At 41.0% G+C, this 19889-nt stretch overlaps 1 protein-coding gene across 1 annotated transcript; it reads left to right on the forward strand.

Annotated features, from left to right (window-relative positions):
• Positions 1 to 5318: 5318 nt before the first annotated feature.
• On the forward strand, positions 5319 to 18804 carry LOC124701079 (myosin-17-like). Its single transcript, XM_047233128.1, has 39 exons — positions 5319 to 5700; positions 7101 to 7229; positions 7475 to 7618; positions 7719 to 7864; positions 7957 to 8113; positions 8215 to 8273; positions 8388 to 8547; positions 8659 to 8808; positions 8891 to 9027; positions 9125 to 9271; positions 9361 to 9462; positions 9548 to 9605; positions 9794 to 9895; positions 11104 to 11138; positions 11287 to 11413; positions 11497 to 11667; positions 12211 to 12342; positions 12409 to 12518; positions 12609 to 12669; positions 13256 to 13433; positions 13592 to 13797; positions 13947 to 14066; positions 14151 to 14249; positions 14348 to 14569; positions 15274 to 15413; positions 15574 to 15688; positions 15780 to 15833; positions 15926 to 16006; positions 16180 to 16350; positions 16597 to 16749; positions 16845 to 17051; positions 17137 to 17277; positions 17358 to 17428; positions 17507 to 17606; positions 17676 to 17732; positions 17821 to 17877; positions 17964 to 18044; positions 18132 to 18214; positions 18304 to 18804. The coding sequence occupies exons 1-39, from the start codon at positions 5698 to 5700 to the stop codon at positions 18425 to 18427; spliced, it is 4590 nt and encodes a 1529-aa protein (XP_047089084.1). The 5' UTR covers positions 5319 to 5697; the 3' UTR covers positions 18428 to 18804.
• The last annotated feature ends 1085 nt before the right edge of the window (positions 18805 to 19889 follow it).

Raw genomic sequence — 19889 nt, forward strand, 5'->3', positions numbered from 1 at the left:
TCACATTTCTGAGTTAATCACTTACTTGTTTGATAAACCTAGGTCTATAAGAAAGAAGAGCTTTTACTAGAATCCAAAATCGGGTCGAAGGTAATCCCAAATCTATGGCCATGTTGCTGTTGATGCCAAAGATCTACATTCCACGCCCATCCATCTAGGTTTGTGATGCCAAAAACCTAGGTTAGCTCTGGTGCCAAACCGTGCCGAGATATTTCAGCTCCATCCATCTCCATCGGTGGTGACACACAAATTATCCTCGCACGCTGAGGCCTAGCTCTTAAAAAAACATCTGACTTGTTTTTCCATGGGGCCTGGCTTCACACTTCTTTGAGTACTTTGCGCACCTAGTTTAACACCTTGCGTATCTAACCAAAGTATCTTTGCACCCAACGAGCCTGCTTGGCATTGGTGCCAAACACGCCTAGTTAAGATTTTCTTCAAGTAGCACACATAAAAAACCTCACATATATGCAACCAACCAATGACAGGAAGGACGAGACGTGGCGCCAGCCGGGGGGCCCCGGGCGCCTCGGGAAGCCGCGATCAAGCCGGAGCTGGCGGAGCCGGCACCTTAGGCTATAGGGACTTCTTTGTAATGTTCCAGGCACTATATAAGCTGGACCAGCACCCCCTTGCACGGGACGATCGATCCATCCTTACTCATTCAAACTTAGCACCGCTCGGGGGAGGTCTTCGTCTACCTCGAGCCCTCTCTCAAGCCGGATATAGCTCAAGGAGCACCATTGTACTGTCTCATACATCGTATACACTCTAGAGCAGGAGTAGGGGTGTTACCTCCATACGAGAGCCCCGAACCTGGGTACGTTGCTATGTCGCTCGTGCTCATACCCGCATCCGGAGACCCCCGTAGGCCAAGGCCGGAACCACCCGACTTTAGCCATCCCATGGCATATGCCGTGACGATACCACGACAAGCGCACATAAAAAACCTCACATATGTGCAACCAACCAATGACTATCCCCATGAGTAATGCGATAAATAAATTTGTTGCCCAACCAGAAAGGAATCAGTTCATCATTCATTGGTAAGATTGGTTTCTGACGGAGCAGTCCCAAATCTCACAGTTGAGATCAAGATTGTAGGAGTGGATGGAGGCAACTCGAGCAGCGGCGGGTGTTGGACGTGGAGCTCCTGGTGCTCGTGGTGGTCGTGGAGGTGGTCGCGGAAGAGGTGTTGCCGGTGGGCGCCATGTTCGCGCAAGAGGCACACATGCTTGTGCTGAACGTGGAGCTGTGTCAGTGGCGGTCATGGAGCTGCCAGTGGTGATGATCATGAGGTTTAACCGTTGGCGAGTTTTGAGGAGCCGAGAACGAGAAAAATAAGCAGTTTGGGGAGAATAGCTGTACTCCCGCACCTGGCTTTGCATGCGCCTTATTTTCTGACAGAAAACAAAAAAACATTATGTGGTTGTTTGGATAGCAGGTATTTGGAGCAAGTTTTAGTAAAACGGGTTTTAGGAGGAAATTTAGGAAAACCACTTTTAAGTTGTTATTTTGTTAAACTGGATTACAAGATACTTTGTTTGGACTCCTTCCCCGACTCTCCTCTCTCCAACCATAAGCAGCGTGGCTCGCTGATGTACTCAAGGTTAACAAGCGTACTCGGCAAGGGGTTCGACTGCCACCCGACGAGAACGAGGACCTTGACTAGTGCACACGGTTTAGGCGCTGCTACGAGCTTGTCATTGGTAGTCGAACACCATGATTAATGGGCTAATGGCGTCCTTTGGTTGTTGTCTTCTTCGTCCTCAACGACTGTTCAAGAGACGGTGATAGCTAGATCAACTCATAGCTATTGGGACGTCTTCGGTGTGAGCTCTGGTACGGCAGCGTCGGCCGCCGACGTCGTCCCCATTAGCTCTGGCCTCCGGCGTCCTCCGCAGTCCATGTGATCTCACCTCCGGCAGCAGCAGCCTCCGACGTCCCGCGCAGTCCATGTGAGCGCTGGTCTGGCAGCGACGACCTTTGACGTCCTCGACAGTCCGTGTGTGCTCATCACTGGCAATGGCGGCCTCCGGCGTCCCCGGTCCTCGACAGTCCGTGTGAGCGCCGCCACGGTAGCGTCTGCCTCCGACGCCCCCGCTGTCCCTGTGAGCTCCTCGCCGACAACCACGTCGCCGCAGTCCCTCTGAGCTCCTCGCCGACAACGAGGTCGCACCCGTGATCGCCGCTCTGGCAGCGACGACCTTCGACGTCGTTGGCAGTCCGTATGTGCTCATCTCCGGCAACGGCGACCTCCGGCGTCCCCGGTCCTCCACAGTCCGTGTGAACGCTGCCACGGTAGCGCCTGCCACCAGCCTCCGACGTCCCCCGCAGTACCTGTGAGCTCCTCGCCGGCAACGATGTCGCTCGCGGTCCATGTGAGCTCCTCGCCGGCAACAACGTCGCGCGGGTGTGTGGCACTCCGGCCCACCATGAACTCACGAAAAGAAGAATAATCCTGAGGCTATTTTGGTTTCTAGGAAACGAGTTTTTGCAAAAACTACTATTAGTCGTTTTCCCAAAAACGCGAAATTGTGCATGTATGGAAAATTAGTTTTGCTAATCCATGAATCAGTTGGAGTATCCAAACAGCGTTTTCCTTAAACTGAAGAGAAAATTAGTTTTAGTTAATCACTTACTTGTTTGATAAGCATTAGACCGGAGGGAGTACCATTTTTTTCTATAAACAAACTTTTGCAAGATACTGACTACGTTTACTTATAAACAAAGTAATACTGACTACGTTTACTTATAAATAAAGTTCATTGACTCATTGTTGGAAGAGTGAGGAAGAAATCTGGAGTGCATAGTTTATCCAGAGACTGAAACGGTTATAGTGAAGTTCAGTGGCGGTTTGGATTCGTTGCCGTTTCCCTTTCCACCCGTCCCAAGAACAGGTCAAACAATTGGTTTTTAAGTTTTTTTAAGATCTGTGTTAAGCTTCATGCACTAGCCACTTGAACCAAAAGTCCGAACTGATGGAAAGAGCTAGACAATCTACTTTATGCACGTCAACACCCCCTCTCACGTGAAAGAGGCAGCGGGAGGCCGGATACACACGGCAAAAGGTTGCGGGGATTTTTTTAGAATAAATTGTGAAAGCCAGGATTTGAACTCGGGACCTGGGCTCTGATACCATGTTAAGCTTCATGCACTAGCCACTTGAACCAAAAGTTTGAACTGATGAAAAGGGCTAGGCAATCTACTTTATACACGTCAACAATCTGATGCAATAAAAGGATGTGTGCATCCTTTGGATGCAGAGGCCGGGGATTTCCCCCATTTCTAAAAAAAAAGTCTTTTTAAGATCGATTTTCACTAATCACCCCGTGATTTAGCACATGTGCAAGCTGCCACCTCGATTATCTTACGTGTACACCAAACTTTTCATAATTATAGGTGCACGACAGGGTAATCGTCCAAGACTCCATGGACGTTCACGTAGACAGTTGCATCTGGCACTGGCATGTCGTCACGATTTTTGTAGGGATTCACGATGCCGGCAGCGAGAGGATATCGCTTGTGCCCCTAAGCCCCTAGGCCGGTAGTAGTTTGGTATGGCCCGCTGCCAGCCTAGAAGTAGCGGGACGACCTGGAAAGCAGCTTCCGACTCCACCGGCCAGACCGGCGCCGACTTGGCCGCATCCTGCCGAAGGCGCAGCCTGTGCCGCACGAACACGCGGAGGGGCAATCTCGTCATGGGGAGAAACCAACGCAGCACGCAGCCGCGACGGCTGCTGAGCTGGTGACCGAAAGCGTGCCGTCTACACGGACAACAGGGAGCAAAATATTAAGCAAATCGTTGCTTTTTGGTACACTAGCTGATCACAAAATTGCAACTTTAGTCACCCGAGCCGCTTCTTTGTTTTTGGGCTTTGCAACCTTTGGAGGTCAGTGTCGTAAGACAGGACCACAGCTAAACGTCCCTTTCAGCGAGAGCTATACTATTTGTTCACTGTGCTCTTTTTGTCATCCTCTGTAAAATCTAGTCAATTTCTTGTAAGAAGACTATGAAGATATATTTTATAATGATTCTAATGCAGTAGATTTTATATTGTAGATGTCAATATTTTTTCGTAAATATTTGATCAAAGTTTACAGAGTTTGACTTTGACCAAACCTAGAACGCGAAGTTATTATAAACGGAGGAAGTATAAATTGAAAAGAAGAAGAGTGGGGAAGGTTCGAACCGAGAGAAAAATTGTCGCAATTTTTTTTATTGTGCTACCTAGTACTCATGTGTAACCTAGTTTTTCTTCACTCGAGTTCTGTTAAACCTATTTATATCAAGTACTCCCTCTGATCCTTTTTAATTGACTTGGATTTAATATAAGTTATACTAAATCAAAGTCAATTAAAAATGATCGGAGGGAGTATGTGTGTGTGCATCATTTGACAATTTAATCGTACTAGCGACAATTGGACAGTTCATGCTAATGACAAATTTATCTCCTATATCTATGGTACAATAATTATTTTCTACTCACGACGAGTCCTAGTGACTGAGAAAACATCAACCGTGTGCAACCAAATTACACTTGAGTGTTCTATCGTTGGAATATTTGCACAAATCCTAAAACATACGAGACATCGAACTAGGAAAATGAATTTTGTGCCTAATGGTATTAACTTTCCATGTTCAAGTGTGATCTAGTGTTTTCTCATTGAGCCGAAGGTATCTGGAAGAAATAAATAGTAGGTTGCCTTCTCCTACTTGTACTAAGAGATGGTCTATTTATTGGTTCCATTGCTAGATGGTCTCAGTTATTATTAGAGAAGATGTAAAAGGTAACCCTTGTGACAAATTGCTATTTTGCTATCTATGCGACATGTAAGACAAAAGAAAACAGAACCAACCTCGGCTATTTAAGATGCCGTGGTGATTTAGCGGGAATAATAATAATAATTTGTATATATTTATTTAGAAGCGCTAAATACATTAGACACCTACGTGTAGTTTGAGTCCCGATTTGATCATCAAAGTGACCCCACAATATAAATCATATGCCACAAAAATATACAATTGGAAACCTCATTCAAATAAAGATACAATGATATACTCTTTGCGGCATATAACTTTGGTTCAATGAAAGTAAGTGGGGGGAGCTTGTAACTTTGTATACGTGAACACAGGGACAGCATAAGACAATGCTTTAATTTACACGTTTTTGGTGATGTTAAGCATGGAGGATGAAGATGCAATTGCTAGGAGTCCCTTCAAGAAAATTGACTAAACTACAGGCCCTTGGAGAAAAATAAATGCAAATATTTAACAGCCTAGCCGTCCGGACTCCGGAAACAGCGCATTTCAGGACCAAGAGCAGAATTCCTCGATTGTTCAAACGGAAGAAAACTAAAACAGCGCGTATTTACCATTTCGGCCCTCACCCCCTCTCCCTCCCCAACTCGCCGTCGCGACGCACGAAGCCGCCGCGCCGTCATCGCCGAGGGCACGTGGTCCAAGCAATCGCGAAGCAAACTGCGCGAATCGCGTGCAAGAGAAGGGAAAGGGGCGGAGGAAGGCGAGAACTCGCAGCAACCAGCTAAGCAAAGGGGTAGGTACCGAAGCGGGGAGGAGGCCGAGCGGAGCCAGTCCAGTTGGCTGGCGGGACGGCCGCCGACCTCTCCGGCGGCGGGATCCATCAACTGGAGCTGAGGGTTCCTGGTCCACTCCGGTCCTAGCCTGATCTGCCCATGGTACTGTCCGGATCGTATACTTGTTTAAGCTTTTCCCTTCCTAATTACTAGCTTAGTTGCCGTGCGCTTCGCTCCAAGTGGCCGCGGATCGGATAATCGTTGCTAGGGTTCGAGGTTTTCGATTGGTCCTCAAGGCTTGTGGGTGATATGAAGGAGTTCTCGAGGATTCGGACATCGGAATTAATAAATTTATTTACTAGCCTATTTTTACTTATGTTACGTGACGTGCCATAGTTCACAGTACACTAGGTAGAAGTATTGAGCTTGCCTTGGACCTATTTTAGTCTTTCTTAACTTGTTTAGTGAGCCACTTTCAAAGGAGCTTCTTCTAGTACTAGTCTGCGATAGCTAGTATCCTTTGGTGGGGAATTATTTGTACTGTGATCAATCTGGGGCGTTGTTCTTAGTTCACTTTGTAGCGAAATGGTCATTTCCCGCGAAATATGACAGAAATTATTAGCCCAAGCTTTCATTTGCAGCTAAATTTCTTCAGCGGTAATGCGACACAGAAATGGAAACAGGTTTTAATATATTACCTTATAATGACATTTTTCTATGTGTTTTTTTACCTTATAATGACATTTTTCTATGTGTTGACATCTGCTATTTCTTTGCCAAGCTTCTCGTGAGTCGTGATCCCAGTCTCCCATAAGCTCTATTCCCCATTGTTCACCACCTCTCCGTTTTAGTATGAATGTATTTCCCACCTTTCTGTAGAAGCTAAGCTTTTTGGTAAAAATGTCTCGTGCGTCACACTCAATATTGTATTAGACTATTTGATCCAAGGGGTCCTGAGTTTGAGTCCGTGTCAAAATCTAGAGTTGTAGAGAAAAACAACTATGCCTGACGCCATATTTTTCAAGAAAACACAAAAAAGCTTTGTGTTTCAATGCATTGATAGAAGAGAGTTATTTACAAACCCTAAGAAGGGCCACGCCTGAATTTACAACACCACACCCTTAAGAGCTAAGTAGCAGCGAAAGACCCATTGACCTTGCTTTCACCGATATAATCAGGCCTTGGCCATGATGCTCGCCGTCGAAGATCACCTAATTGCATTTCTTCCAAATATAGCAAGCCGTGAGCATGATCGCCGAAGAGATCTTCCTTAGAGAGGATGGACCAATCCACAATGTTTTCGCCCGCAGCGCATCGGGGGGGGGGGGGGCTGCAGAAACATAGTCAGGAGTACAACATATTCACCAGTCCTCAGTGTTTCATGCTTGGCACAGTCAGCACCAACTCAAAATATGATTTTCTTATCCATACTCTCACTAAAGGTGTATGACAGTTCAACAAGATGTCACGGTTCGCTAGAATGATTGTGGTAGTCAGAGTAGATCAGCCATACTCATAGTTCTGTTATGCCTTGACAACTCTTTGATTATTGGTACTTGCAGGGAACTCCGGCTAACATCATTGTTGGTTCTCATGTTTGGGTAGAGGACCCAACTCTAGCATGGATAGATGGCGAGGTTATCAGCATAAGAAACAACGAAGTTCATGTGCAGACATCAAATGGGAAAAAGGTAATGTTTCTGATTTCTTATGCATTCCACATATCTTTATCTTGTTATGAATTAATTAGACTTTTTTTTCTTAGTAGTTAGCATATCCTTCTTAACCTCCTCTGAATGTGTTACATTGCTCAGTTTATATCTAAGAAAAAGGCACCTTACGGCCCTGGTCACTACTTACACATGATTTGGCTAGAGCATTAGGTTTATTTATTATGTGGCAGAAAATGGTGTATTTCATCAGTGCTTTTGTATAGGTTACTACGGACAGATCAAAAGTTTTCCCCAAGGACATGGAAGCCCCACCTGGAGGAGTGGACGATATGACAAGATTATCATACTTACACGAGCCTGGTGTTCTACAGAATCTTGCTACGCGTTATGAACTGAACGAAATATACGTGAGATGTTATCTTTTGTGTCAAAAATGTTACTCTGAGTACAATTGTATAAATCGTATAACTTGCACCACACCTGATAACCATTCTGCTTCATTCTCAGACTTACACTGGTAGCATTTTGATTGCGATAAACCCATTCCAAAGATTGCCACATCTTTATGATACCCACATGATGGAACAATACAAGGGTGCAGATTTTGGGGAACTGAGTCCTCACGTCTTTGCCATTGCAGACGTTGCTTATAGGTGAATTATTTTTCTATAATATTCATATACATTTTCATACATGGCCCAATATCAATACCTACCTGATGCAATCTATTAATATGGGAAACCAGGGAAATGATAAATGAAGGGAAAAACAATTCTATATTGGTCAGTGGTGAAAGTGGTGCTGGCAAGACTGAAACAACGAAGATGCTTATGAGATACCTAGCGCATTTAGGTGGACGATCTGGAGTAGAAGGGCGAACTGTAGAGCAACAAGTTCTAGAGGCAAGAGCTTTCAACCTTTCTTTTTTATTTTCTTACTAATTTTGGCTTTCAAATGGAGAACATATGCAATGGTGATTGTCTTATACCCAACAATATTTCAGTCAAACCCAGTTCTTGAAGCTTTTGGTAATGCAAAAACTGTGAGGAACAATAACTCAAGGTAACTATTTGCTCGATTGTTATTTTTTCTTCTGTGGAATTGTTTCTTCCTTTTTTTTGGGATATCGCGAGCTGGTTGTTTGGCATTCTCATTGGTTTCTAATTTTTGGTGAAGTCGCTTTGGCAAGTTTGTGGAGATTCAGTTCGACAAGACTGGACGAATCTCGGGAGCTGCTATCAGAACTTACTTGCTGGAAAGATCCCGTGTATGCCAAATAAATGCTCCGGAAAGAAATTATCATTGTTTTTATTTTCTCTGTGCTGCACCACCTGAGGTAGGTTTTCACACTGACTAACTATTACTACCTGTCTATTTGCCTTTTGGATATATAATTCAATGTAGTCTAAAAGGTCCACTTCTTACAATGTATTCCTGTAACTTGCAGGACACTCAGAGGTATAAGTTGGCTGATGCTAGATCTTTTCATTACCTCAACCAGTCAAGCTGTATTGAGGTTGAAGGAATTAATGATGCAGAAGAGTATTTGGCAACAAGGAGGGCCATGGACATAGTTGGAATCAATGAGGAAGAACAGGTCCGTGTCGTATTATACTGAAGCTATTGAGAACACCTGTTTCAGTAATAATGACATACACCATTATTGATTTATTTTACAGGAAGCTATATTCAGGGTTGTAGCAGCTGTACTTCATATTGGAAATATAAATTTTGCCAAGGGAACAGAAGTTGATTCATCTGTGATTAAGGATGATAACTCCAGGTTTCACCTTAACACTGCGGCAGAGTTATTGGAGTGAGTACATTTTCTCCCTTCAAAGTACATTCTGTACCTGTTATTTTCTACATTTTCTATGTGACCACAGATCAATGACTGCAAAAGTTTCTTGCAGGTGTGATTGCAATAATTTGGAGAAGGCACTGATTACACGAGTAATAGTTACCCCTGAAGAAATTATTACTAGAACACTTGATCCCGAGTCTGCACTTGCAAGCAGAGATGCATTAGCGAAAACAGTATACTCCCGATTGTTTGATTGGTAATGATACTTTGGCAGAAAACTCCAATTAGATTTTTATCTACTTTTGAATCTTGACATTTTGCATTGTTACTGTGACCTATGGACAGGATCGTGGAAAAAATTAATGTCTCCATCGGTCAGGACCCAAACTCTAAACAGTTGATTGGAGTTCTTGATATCTATGGGTTTGAGAGTTTCAAAATTAACAGGTTAGTGTTTTCCAACTTCACTGAATTGTAGGATTATTCATTTCACAGAATTTGCTAAAACAAGTGGCTGCATTCCTCTGAACAGTTTTGAACAGTTATGCATCAATTATACAAACGAAAAGCTGCAGCAACATTTTAACCAGGTATTTCATGGATTTGGTTTCGACCGTGGCTTTTATTCTTAGATATTTCTTTATTTTCTCGAACACACACCAAATTGCATGTCATTCTGTAGTAGAAGAAGAGCGCCGACAAGGCGCAAAAGTTACAAACTAGAACATAAAAGTAGATATTTCTGACCTTGGTTTTAACTTGTGATGTTGTCTTGCAGCATGTATTCAAAATGGAGCAAGAGGAATATACCAGGGAGGAGATAAACTGGAGTTACATAGAGTTTGTTGACAATCAAGATGTCTTAGACTTGATTGAGAAGGTACATAATTCTTCATTTTTTTAATACTATGTCATGACACACAAAATGCGAGGTATTTATTATGTAACTTATGAAAGCAAATAGAGACTAAAAGTTGAGCTATTTAGGTTATTTAAGTTTTCCTTGTGAAGTTGGTGGGCGAAAGATAAATATTGATGAAATTCCCCTGAAGCCCCTTTTATTCTGTGGTAGTCTGGGATATGACGGTTTGTTCCTCTGGGGTTATATTGGCTCTTTTCTTGCCGTCATCAGTTCATCACTGTAAATAATGAAAAGTCCACAAGAGAATCACCTAATTAATTGTTCTTATGGTGACATGATCAGCAGATAGTCTGCTCGACGCTTTGCTTCTGCTTTGTTATCTTATAACAAACATATTTGTTGCGAACTTACGATAGCATAATTTTGGCTAGAAGAGGAACTTTTGTTCTGTAAGTTGGAAACCCTTTAGGCTCCAACATCTGGAAGTTGGCCAGTTCGATAAAGTTTCATATCATCATATGTAAAGGAAAATTCTGCTTTATGCTCCTCAACTCTCCGAAGTACATCTTTCATCCCTTAATTCTAAAACGAGACAAAGCACAGCTTAAACTCTTAATACTGTTCACCTTTCACCCCTCGGTTGGTTCCCCAGATTGTTTTAGGCTTGCTTTGACTGACATGGACTGTGCCAGCTCAGGGCACCTTTTCCCCAACAGCATGCCTGCTGCAAAGCTGTTAGTACAAAAGCTTTCGCATGTGGCATAACTACTTGAAGGGTGATGTACTGAAAACAGACACGTCTTTCCTGTGTCAGATAAAACCACTGTTGGGGTTGAGGGGAGTAAAGTGAATGGTGTTAAGAGTTGAGTTTAAGGGGTGAAACTTAGACCTTGAAAAGATTTAAGGGGTGTCAAATGGATTGATTAGGGTTTGTGCTTAAGATTTAGAGATATATGATGAATTAACCCCTTTTTGTGATGCTCAACTAGTATACATATCCAACAAGTAATAAGGTAGCTAATTGACCTATACAAACTAGCAACTTGTGACGTTTGTATCCCCTTGTCGAAAAATAGTTCTATTACGAGCCAAGGGATGTCTAAACAAGTTTTCAGTATTCGAGTAACGGAAACGAGAGCAAACATGTTGCTTTTTGGCTCATTGTAAGTATTCTGTTTATATTTTTCTTTATAAAGTAGCACTAACGTGTGTTCTGCTATTTTCAGAAAGGCGGATTGATTGCACTTCTGGATGAAGCATGGTATGTTTTGGAACTTGTTACCATTCCAGCCCACTTGCAAGCAACATATATAGCTTCAATTGCTATGATATCTAGTATGATTGCATATTATTTGAACTGATATCTGACATCTTGTGTCTTACAAAGTTTACCATATTTCTGTGTACAGTATGTTTCCAAGATCAACACATGAGACATTTGCGCAGAAACTGTACACAACATTTAAGAATAATAAGCGATTTGTCAAACCAAAGCTTTCACGTACGGACTTTACAGTCGTCCATTATGCCGGTGATGTAAGCTTTCTTCATCAAATTGTGGTCATATAGAGAAGTACAGTACCATACTAATTGGACAATTTTTTTTGTATCATCCACAGGTGACATACCAGGCTGATCATTTCTTAGACAAGAACAAAGATTATGTAGTGGCTGAACATCAGGATTTGTTGAATGCTTCTTCATGCCCTTTCGTAGCTGGTTTATTCCCTTCACTCCCTGAAGAGTCATCGAAGTCTTCAAAATTTTCATCTATTGGTTCACGTTTTAAGGTGAAGCTGTACTTGATTTTATTCTGCTCACCACATCCGTATAAAACTTTACGGCATTAAAAGGAAACTCACTCCTTTAGAAGCTAATAGTGTATAGTTTATCAAGCACCAGTTGCCAATACATTCTCTTAGCGTTAGAAGAGTCTATGGATGCCACTATCACTTTGTCATCAAATCATTATTAAAAGATGCTAACCATGTTATGGTCTCTCTTGTTTTAGGCTTGGCCATGTCCCCTTACATAGTTCGTCCTGTCCCAAGTTAGTTGCATAAATATTTGTTTACATGTATTTAGGTGCGCCAAATTATGATATTCTTAGACGTATTTAGTAGTGCCAATGAGAAAGTTGGTATTGTCTTTGTGACTATAATGAGTGCTTAAGTCTTTACTAACTGTTTTAGTAAGCATGTTACAATTACAAATAATTATGATTTATCTTGGTTCAGTACTTCAAATAGAGAAAGTAAATCTTGTGATTCTCCTTAGTCCTTGTAGTGCCCTTGACTTACTTTTTGTTGGTATTCTTTCTGTACGATCCTCAGCTGCAACTTCAATCTCTCATGGAGACCTTGAGCTCTACTGAACCCCATTATATTAGATGCGTGAAGCCCAATAATCTCCTCAAGCCAGCCATTTTTGAGAACACAAATGTTATACAGCAACTACGATGTGGAGTAAGTGTAATATACTCGTTCATCATTCTTATCATACCATCAGTTGAACTAATACTGACTTTGCAGGGTGTTCTTGAAGCTATCAGGATAAGCTGTGCTGGATACCCTACAAGAAAAACATTCTATGAATTTGTTAATCGCTTTGGTGTTCTTGGCCCTGAACTTCTAGAAGGAAGGTAAGCAACCTACACAGAAACCAAAATAGTCCTCTGATAATTTATTTTATCTTTCAAATTAGTCACTTATTTATATATTCCTATGATCAGCAATGATGATAAGATTGCATGCCAAAAGATTCTGGAAAAAATGAGGCTGGAGAACTACCAGGTAGGACATGTTACCAGTATTAATTCGTTCCCTTTAATATGTAAATTTGCACCATAGGGATTCCCCTAGGGTAAAGGTGTCAAAAATATGTTACCAGTATTATGACCAATCACTTGTTTCATTTGACTAAGCGGTGCTTAATACCATTTAGATTAGGATAGGAACCTAAGAACATTTATCACGACACAATGATTTCAGAGAACTGAAATAGTATCTCTTCATATTACTGGGCGTTCTTACGTCTTTACATACAACCCCGAAACCGAACTCCCAAAACAATATGTGAGATGTTTATTTTGTGATTCTTATCTACTGTCCTATCTGTGACGTCTTGACATCTATAAAAAAAAAAGAGGGCGCCTCAGGAGCTGCTTCCATCTTCCAGATGTGGATTGCAGCACATGGGTGTTGGAATGTTGGATGAACCACCCATCTCTCAACATTACTAGCCATTTCTTCTTTTCAGTTTAATACTGTTGCTTGTGTACTTGCAAATTCAGCAAACTTAATCATTTAATGTAAAAAAAATTGGAAGTAGAATTGTGTCGCTCTTAATTCTTATGTAGTCTATTTGGTTGATTTCCAGATAGGGAAAACAAAGGTGTTTCTGAGAGCTGGACAGATGGCTGATCTGGATGCACGAAGGACAGAAGTGTTAGGAAAAGCAGCAAGAATTATACAGAGATTAATGCGTACATATATTGCACGGAAACAGTTTGTTTTGGTTAAAAGATCAGCAACACGTCTACAATCTTTCGTTAGAGGTATTGGCTTCTCTGTGTGTATGCGCACAGCTTAATGTGTCGATCTGCTGGCCGATGGTCCATGCAGGCAGACTGATCGTGATGTCATATCTTCTAATGCAGTTGTTGTAGTATTCTACAGATTTCATGTGCTCATCCTTTCCTGTGTTGTAACCCAGGGACGTTGGTTCGTAATTTGTACGAGTGCATGAGGCGAGAAGCAGCAGCAGTGAAAATACAAAAGAATGTGCGTCGTCACAAAGCACGCGAATCTTATTTACTACTGCAATCAGCTGCAGTCACGCTGCAGACAGGCTTAAGGGCCATGTCTGCTCGCAAAGAATTCAGATTCAGAAAGGAAACTAAAGCAGCTGTCCATATCCAAGTATGTCCTGCTTTAATCAAATTCTCAATATATTCATCTTTTTACTAAGCATTCTATACCCTGAGCTCCATCAAATCTCTGAAACTTCACTATTCTCTACCATGACTCATTATATAAACTCAACTTGTGATATCACATTTTGAATGCAGGCTCGATGGCGTTGCCACAGAGACTATTCACATTATAGGAATCTGCAGAGAGCAGCTCTTACTTACCAGTGTGCCTGGAGACAAAGGATTGCAAGAAGAGAGCTCAGAAATCTCAAGATGGTAATACCCTACCCTTTGCATTCCTCCAATGTTCTTTACCATGACCCATGTGCCATTTCTGTGTTATTCATGAACCTTCTGCAGGCTGCGAGAGAAACAGGGGCCCTTAAAGAGGCCAAGGATAAGCTTGAGAAGCGTGTTGAAGAGTTAACATGGCGCTTGGGACTAGAGAAGCGATTAAGGGTACCTGTGATTCGTTCATTTGAGCCCTAGTACTAGTACTGGTGACCTCTTTGGACTTTAGTAATATGGACGTTTATGCTTGGTGTTCATTTTTGCAGACTGACCTTGACGAAGCAAAAGCTCAGGAAATTGCTAAGCTGCAGGAAACAGTGCGTGATATACAGCTGCAAGTTGACGAAGCAAAGGCCATGGTAGTTAAGGAAAGGGAGGCAGCCAGAAAGGCAATTGAAGAAGCACCTCCAGTAATCAAAGAGACTCCTGTATTGATCGAAGACACTGAAAAAATTAACTCTCTAACAGCTGAAGTTGATGAACTGAAGGTATGGTAACAGCTGAATCATTTGTACACGTCTCATGTAGTTATTTTTATTTATCTGGCACTCCCTCCATATCACAAATAGATGACGTTTTGGACATCGACATGGTCTTGAAGATGTGACTGACCACTAATTTCTGTTGAATATATTTATAAAACCAAAAGAATACTGATATTCTAGAAGTATTTTCTGTGAAAAATGTATACATATGATTTTCAGATTTCTGATCCTAATAATTAAAATGGTACTCATAGTCAAAGCTTTAAAAGTTTGACCGAAGACATGTCCAAAACCTCACACATTTTTGATAGAGGGAGTACTTGGTTATAAACAATTATGCAGAGTCAGTGCGCAACATAACATAACCCTATGCGTAATGTTTTGGAAGCAAGGTCATACATAAGTTTTTTTTAATGGTTATGTACGACATTTCGTTGACAGCAATATTAAACTCTACCTTCATTTGAACCTGACACTCTGCTTTACTCTATAAGATTGTCCCACCTTGTGCTTACCATATGTTCATCCGAACAAATGTTGTCACCTGTCTCTATTTACCCTGGAGAAAAAAAGCGAGAGTTCTGCTGCCTGTCAAATGCTAAGATTCTATAGTGATTATAAACTGAAGGACGACACAGGGTTGAAATTCAGAAACTTTTGTTTGTTTTATCATAAAGTCAAACTTATGCTGGATTTTGATTTCACAGGCTTTGCTCCAAACTGAAAGGCAAGCGACGGAGACTGCAAAGAAAGAACATGCTGAAGCTGAACGGAGAAATGAAGAACTAATGAAGAAATTCGAAGCCGCTGAGAAAAAGATCGAGCAACTTCAAGATACTGCCCAGAGGTGCAATCCAAATAAAACTACCAGTAATTGTTGTAATTTTGATTTACTGTTTGCTTGTTAAGGAGGATGCCTCCATTTATACTTTATTAGCATTTTAACACAGTATGTTTTATTCTGCATAGATAAATATTTAATATTATTATCATGCATATGTAAACAGGCTGGAAGAGAAAGCAACTAACATGGAGTCTGAGAACAAGGTGCTTCGTCAGCAGGCTGTTGCAATTTCTCCTACTGCAAAAGCATTAGCTGCATATCCTAAGTCTCCTTTCCAAGTATGTCATGTCCGTCGTACTTGTATTCTGTACAAATATATTATATATTCATAATAATGACCTAATATTTCAAATTGACTGACTATATTAGCTGAGAACTCCGGAGAATGGGAATGCTCCAAATGTGGAGGTGAAATCATCACCAGTAAGTGGAAAGAACATGGCCATACACATGACTTACAAATAAGTGCGTAATTGACATGATAAATAACTCCTCTGTATGACATCTTTGTGCAGGATGTAACCCCCATCCCACTGAGTCTCAAAGAGCTGGAAGCTGAAGAGAAGCCTCAAAAATCACTTAATGAGAAGCAACAGGTATGCTATTTGTTGACTACTTTGTTTGTTCCATCTTTCGCCTCGAAAGAAAGTTATGCACCTTTTTTTGTTTGATCCGGAAATTGTATCATTTGTGTCATTCTAACGAGATCTCCTTTTCATCATATATGAGTTTTGTAATTAACTTTCTATATCGAAATTTTATGCTCCAGGAAAACCAGGACCTACTAATCAAGTGTGTATCACAAGATCTGGGATTCTCCAGTGGTAGGGCTATTGCAGCTTGCGTTATATACAGGTGCCTTCTGCACTGGAGATCATTTGAAGTTGAAAGAACTGGTGTTTTTGACCGTATTATTCAAACAATTGGCACTGCTATAGAGGTAGGTCATACTCATCACTTTTTGTCAGAAATACATTCAAACTTTGTTTAGTTTGATGTAATCATGATTTGATATCTTAGGCCTTCACGATGGATCTTGAGTAACACATATATTAAGTAAAAGCAGTAGTAACAAATATTGAAATTTTAAAATGCCGCAAGAACACAGATTTATATTCTCATTTTCCATGTTGTTTTGTATTGCTATAGCACTATATAGTCAAGTTTGAATTCTTCCTTTCCAAAGGTCCAGGACAATAACGACAAGTTAGCATATTGGCTCTCCAATTCATCCACATTACTGCTGCTACTACAACGGACACTGAAAACAACTGGAGCAGCTGGACTCACTCCTCAGAGGCGAAGGTCAACTGCTGCATCATTTGGGAGGGTTTTTTCGGTAAAAAACATCTTTCTCCTATCCAACTCTTTGCTTCTCACGTTCTATTTTATAATCTGAGAAATTCTTAATTTCATCACTGCTGGAAACACAAGGGAATTCGAGCTTCACCACAAAGTGCTGCGCGGCCTTTTCTTGGTAGTCGTTTGATTGGAGGACTAGGTGATCTCCGTCAAGTTGAAGCCAAGTATCCTGCTCTGCTTTTCAAGCAGCAGCTTACGGCCTTCCTTGAGAAGATCTATGGAATGATTAGAGATAATCTGAAGAAAGAAATATCTCCATTGCTCGGTCTTTGCATCCAGGTATGATTGTTGACTCTAGAATTCATTTTATTTCACAGAATAAGAGAAGACTTCAGGCTTTATTTTTACTTTCACTTGCTTGCAGGCACCAAGAACATCTCGTGCAAGTCTGATAAAAGGATCTCGTTCCCAAGCCAATGCCTTGGCCCAACAAACTCTGATCGCACATTGGCAGAGTATTGTGAAAATATTAACAAACTACCTGAATATTCTGAAAGCCAATTATGTATGTAACCTAAAACTATAAATGGAAATACTAATTTCGAGGGAGAATATGCATTAACATGTACTTATTGATATGCACAGGTCCCTTCGTTCTTAATCAGCAAGGTGTTCACACAGATATTTTCGTTTATTAATGTTCAGTTGTTCAATAGGTAAGATATGTCTCTTGCTCTATCAGCGGTACATTTACTTCTTCCTACTAGTATTATAAGATATTCCATATCTTGTAGTCTGCTTCTCCGGCGTGAGTGCTGTTCATTTAGCAACGGAGAATATGTCAAAGCTGGATTGGCTGAGTTAGAGCAGTGGTGCATTTATGCCACCGAAGAGGTAGGGGTTGGTGATTTTTTTTTTCCGTTGTGATATTTAATTTGTGTGCTAATTTTATGTGGTCTATAGTATGCAGGTTCTTCCTGGGAAGAATTGAAGCATATTAGGCAGGCTGTTGGATTCCTTGTATGTGTTTCTATACTGATTAGAAGTTCTATTTGCGACGCTCTGAGTGGAAGTCGTATAAGCTAATGGGTTTTACTTGTCCTATTAGGTGATTCATCAAAAGCCAAAGAAAACATTGAAAGAAATCACCAACGATTTGTGCCCTGTAAGTGAATTTGGACTCAGTTAAGCTTTGCCAGTCATTAAAACATATGTTGGTTATGAATTGTCACATATTTGGGGAACTTTCAGGTCCTCAGCATACAGCAGCTATATCGAATTAGTACAATGTATTGGGATGACAAGTATGGCACCCACACAGTTTCGTCAGAGGTAAGCTTGTTATAGTTAGTTTAATTGCTGGTCTGTGTTCCTTCACCACTATAGTTCTGTTTTAATGGTGAAACAAAATGATTGTAGGTCATCTCAAGTATGAGAATAATGATGACAGAAGACTCGAACAATGCAGTGAGCAGTTCTTTCTTGTTGGATGATGATTCAAGGTTATTTTCTGGTCCAGGTTCAGCAATTAGTTTATCACAGTTATTTCATGTCTCTGATCTAACATTGTCCATGATACTTCAAACCACAGCATTCCGTTTTCGGTGGATGACATCTCAAAGTCAATGACAGAAATCGAGGTAACGGATGTTGATATGCCACCATTGATACGGGAGAACTCTGGCTTTACCTTCCTACACCAAAGAAAGGATTAAACGGGTGGTCCTTCCTGCTTGCGAATCTCTTCCACATTCCTTTCCCCACTCGACCTGTGAAAAGATCATGTACATATGCATGCCATTTTTTTCCCTACAAATCAAATCTAGTCTGGTCAGGGTAATTGTAGATCAATTTGATATTTCTGGTTAGGTCCTCCGTTTGATTGATTGGTTCTTTCTTCAATTTGGTCTCCCTTTTTTTGGGAGCTCAATTTTATATTGAAATTGCCAGGGGTCGGATGCCCCTGGTCAGGATCGTGAGCTGCTTTTGGAAAAGCTCGTGGTCTTTTTAGCCTCCGGAAAGGTTTTCCACAGCTACGAGTCGGTTATTTGTATTATCCATTTCAATCCTCTCTGTATTGTGAATTGGCATGGAAAAGAAGATCATAGCTGCAAAAATTGTCAAAAAATTTCACTGTATTTTTTGTGTACTCTGCTTAGAATCTTGTATCATCTGCTCTTCGATTCACAATCATACATTGGAGTTTCATCGTTATCTGGGCATGTACAGATCATAAAAATCTTCAAGTTGACATAGCAGATCATATGTTAATCCTGTAGATATCTGCACACTTTATTTTTCTTGAGATACTTTGACTTAATTCGATTCAGATATAAGAATTACCTCTGATGCCGCACCACACACCTTGATGAAGTCGCTATGGCGACAATGTCAGCCAGATTTGTAGGGTCAAACCTAGGATGGTCGTTCTACACTTTGTACAGAAATGCCACGTTGGCGCACTCAAACCACTATGGAATCCTACGGTAGCCAGCTTATCACCAATATCGTGAGGCAAAATGATTTGGACACATGGAAAGGCATGTCTTATGACCTAACTGTATGTGGGAGCCAACATGCTTTGATAGAAGACACTGCCCCTTATCAATTTGGGCGACGCTGAGCGTCGGTCACCTGAAAAAGAGAGAAAAATCGGTCGTCCTCCGCTCCGTCCGATCGAGATCCAACGTCCAGAATCAACCATAATGTAACTTTTACGTTTTGCCCCCTATTTTTTGGAAACTCAACCCGCAGTCCTTCTCTTCCCAGTTAAACTGAAAAGTTATATCCCTTTGGACCCGACATCCTCAATATTTACAACAAAAATGTCACCCGACGACGGATCTGAGTCATAACGAGTATTACAACAAAATCCTCACCCCGCTTACAAAAAATATATACTATTACAACAAAATATTCACAACAAAATTTCAAAATGTAAAAGTTATAAAAAAGTGGATAATTAACAACTACTTTTCTACATGTTGGTTTACAACAAAAATCGACAACAATTACAATAAAAAATCAAAAGCTATAACAACAAAAAAATATGTGTTCGTGACTATGAAAAATTGGTTAAACAATAACACGTTTTCTATATATTTAATTACAATAAAAATCATCAACTATTTTACCAAAAATTATAGGCGATTACAACAAAACAATTTATGGCAAACG

The sequence above is a fragment of the Lolium rigidum genome, chromosome 3 (assembly GCF_022539505.1).
Source record: "Lolium rigidum isolate FL_2022 chromosome 3, APGP_CSIRO_Lrig_0.1, whole genome shotgun sequence".
Lineage (NCBI taxonomy): Eukaryota > Viridiplantae > Streptophyta > Magnoliopsida > Poales > Poaceae > Lolium > Lolium rigidum.